The sequence below is a fragment of the Tupaia chinensis genome, unplaced genomic scaffold (genome assembly GCF_000334495.1).
Source record: "Tupaia chinensis unplaced genomic scaffold, TupChi_1.0 Scaffold000315_1, whole genome shotgun sequence".
Taxonomy (NCBI): domain Eukaryota; kingdom Metazoa; phylum Chordata; class Mammalia; order Scandentia; family Tupaiidae; genus Tupaia; species Tupaia belangeri.
Window position 1 is genome coordinate 2794267 of NW_006159808.1, and position 3509 is coordinate 2797775.

Below are 3509 nucleotides of genomic sequence, written 5' to 3' on the forward strand. Positions count from 1 at the left end.
GGGCCCTAGCTGGATTAGGGCGGCGGCTGTCACTACCACGAGGAGCACAGGCTTCACTACAACCTGTGCCGACGGTCCCCACGCCACCCCACCTGCCGCTTCCCTGTGATTTGATAGCACTGTCCCGTGCACCGTGGCCTGGAGCAACACCGGGCTCGCCAGCGTGCAAAAATTATTTACTGAATGAATAAATTAATTAATAAGTGACTGCATTAACTTTTGGCCAAAAGCAAGGAGAGGCATTAGGAGACGCGAGATATTTGACAGTCCACTGGACAAAACACCCAACACACACACACCCCCTCTCACACCATCACAGACACGAACACAGAGCTCCTTCTGTCCCCTGGGCCTGAGCTCAACACCGAGAGCCAGGCTGGGCCCGCGCGAGGAAAGTGAGGGTGCGACTGTGGAGTCGGGGTGCCGCATTCACTCCGCCGTGGGCGAGGGCCCGGGCCTCGTCACCGAAATGAGGGTAATGGTGGAGTCCCAGGAAGATGCAGGTGGTGCCCATCGAGCCCTGGGCACAGAGCCTGGCTCAGCACACCGGCACTGGGGACGTCCTCATTGCTATTCTCCTGTCGCCATTTCAGACAGGTCCCTCCTCTGAAGGGCTGGAAGGCAGCACAAGTACTGCTTCACGTGCCAGAACCTCGGGACTACACAAGACACCCCGCTATCACCTCAGGACTGCCCGCCGTAACCTGAGGTCGACGTGTGACACCCCGCCTCCAGTGAGCAGCATGGAGGCCACCCTTGTCTCTCAAGCAGCTCCTCCTCTCTCCACTGGCCTCGGCCTCCACATGGACCTCCCACCCACCTAAAAATGGGCCGTTAACCAGCCCCAAGTACTCTCGCACTGGGAGACGGCCCTGGCTACCTGCTCAACAGCGATGCTCTTAACAAACCTGGTCATCCACTACTCTGACTTACGGAAATCCCACTTAGTGACACTCGTTAAGATCTGACAGCAAATATGTCATCTGATCCACGAGTCAGGACAGACCTCAGAGCACCTCAACACTTCAGAGGCCTTTTACTACAGTTTGAAAGTGTCCCCCACAATCTCAGTGCTAAACCTGGTAGGCCACTGTGACGGTATTAAGAGGGGGGAAACCTGCTCTGATTGTGGCACTAAGAGACAGCAGAGCCTTTTGAAGGTGACGATGATGGGGTCAGGGTCCACGGCATCCTGGCAGGCTGATGGGGTAGGGGTAGGGGTGGGTCGACCAGAACAGAGAGAGACACCCTGTCTGCCTCGGTGCCCTCCGTGGGAAGGCCCTCAGCAGATGCTGCCCGCTGACCTTGGGGCACCAAGCCAAGCTGAGGAAACCTCCGTTTTTTGTAAATTGCCCAGACTCCGGTACTTCTGTCACTGCTAACACCATAGGCTGAGCTGCCCTCAGCCCCACCCACTCCTCCCACACTGACACCATTTATACCCTCACGACCATCAGGGATCTAAGCTCAATGAGAGCAGTTACTCACCTGCTACCAACTGTCCCCAAGCTCGTTTTCCTAGTGTTTGGCTCAAAGAATAGTTAGAGTCTTGGCACTGCCGTCAGGAATGCTAGTTCGAAACCTGGTTCTGGCACTACCAGCCAGGTGATCTTAGACAAGTCAATAAATGTCTTAAGCAGCCTCAGTGCTCCTGGAGGGAACATGGCAACCCACGAGGATTAGATAGCATGTTCACTCTGGCTAGCAAGTAGAAAACAATCCACCAGTCACCTAAATGATTGAAAACAGACTGCGTGTGAACTTCCTAAATCGTTTCTCTTACATCTTCCGTTTCCTACCAAATTCTAAGCTTTAGGAGCCCCAACGACCCTTTCTCCCTAGGCCTCCTGGAACAATCCTACCGTCATGCCAACGTTAACTCATGAAGGAAGTGCCCGCCTGCTACGGTACTGCTTGTCTCCCTGATTTCCAGCCACCTCCCTCTCCAAGGTGCTTCCGAAAGGCAGTTTATGGCGATACCTCAGGTACAGATTTTCATCCCAAAAACAAGTTAGAGCAATACCTCTTCAGAGTCCACCTTCAGAGGGATGTCGTGAAAGGGAGAGATATAGTGGCCAGCTACCGTCTCTGCAAAGAAGCAAAGCGAAACTGAGTTAAAGTAACAACCACAGCGTTCCTTAAACGGTGTCTTTATCATACCCATCTTTTCTTTCTTTCTTTTTATTTTACTTTTTTGCTATAGGGCATGTGCACTAGCCAGGGAGAGAGACAGAGACAGAGACAGAGACAGAGACTGTGGCAGGATCATCTCCCGCCCTCGTCCTCACTTCCCTCTCTGTATCTCTATCTCTCTGGCCAGTTCATGCACCCTTGTAACGATTTTTTTTTTAAAAAAGAATGCACCGTAAAAGAAAATTTCCCTCTTGCATACTACATCAAATTTCACATTATTTGCCTGGTTTTCAAAGTCATCTATTAGGAGGGCCAGAAGGGAGTGTGGCAGTTCAAGTGCAGGACTCCCACCTGGCCAACTGCGGTTAGAGTCCCAGACCTGACGATCAATTTCTCTCTTTCTCTCCCTCTTTCTCTCTGTCTCTGGTGAGTGTGCATGCCCTATAACAAATTTTAAAATAAGGATAATAAATAAAATTAAATAATTCTTAGTTTTAAGAAAAGTTATCTATGAGCAACACAGTAAAGTTACCAAAAACCTCTAAGTAAATGTATATAGCACCTATATTAGAAGTCACCAGAGGGACCAGCGGATGGCATAATGATTAAGTCACTGGACTCCCACATAGTTAACTACAGTTCGAGTCCCAGACCCAGCAGCTTAAAGCTCACATCAGGCACATGTATATGCATGCCCAAAATTCCAAGAGAAGAATGGAAGAGGACAGATTGTGGCATGGTCATCTTCCCTGGTGGGGGGAGAGGGTGAGTTCTCATTTTCTGCCTCTCTCTCTCTCCAGCGAGCACACGCTCTAAAGCAAAAAATCTCTTAAAATGATAAATAAATAAGAAATCACCAGAAACTGGAAACAACCTCATGTCCAACAAGTCAACAGATAACAAATTCAGCTGCACCCAAACGACAGTCTTTTACCTGATGGCATCTTTACGTTACACCTAAATAAAAGGAGCGTGCCACTCACACAACAATGGACGCCTGAGACATGCCACGGGGAAGCGGCTCCAGCAGTCCCGCCCCGGGACACGTACAAAGGCAGACGTGGACGAGTGCAGATCAGTGCGGGGTTAGTGCAGGAGAGTAAGGCTGCCTCCAAAGAAGGGCCTCGCACAGACGGTTTTGGCTCCGGCTGACTGTACCTTGACTAGGACGCTGTTAAAACGAATCCATAATTCTGTGACGACGCAGAGCTGGCCCAGCCACGTGGTACCAGCGCTAAGGCACTGCAGCTCGAGGCTGCACCACGTGGCAGGCCCAGATTTGGATCCCGACCACCGTGCCGTGCTGAGCGTGGTGGCGCGCAAGCTGTGGCTCTGGGGTGGCGTGAGGCCCTGTCACGAATCACCCACCCCACTTC

The 3509-nt window shown here is 51.5% G+C and overlaps 1 protein-coding gene across 1 annotated transcript in view; it reads right to left on the reverse strand.

The window, feature by feature from the left end:
* PPA2 (inorganic pyrophosphatase 2) overlaps window positions 1-2088 on the reverse strand; it is a gene marked incomplete at its 5' end in the record, with an annotated part of 42763 nt that extends 40675 nt beyond the window's left edge. Inside the window, 1 exon segment of the mRNA XM_014588866.1 lies at window positions 2024-2088. Coding sequence (XP_014444352.1) covers window positions 2024-2088 — 65 coding nt within the window.
* Between the last annotated feature and the right edge of the window lie 1421 nt (window positions 2089-3509).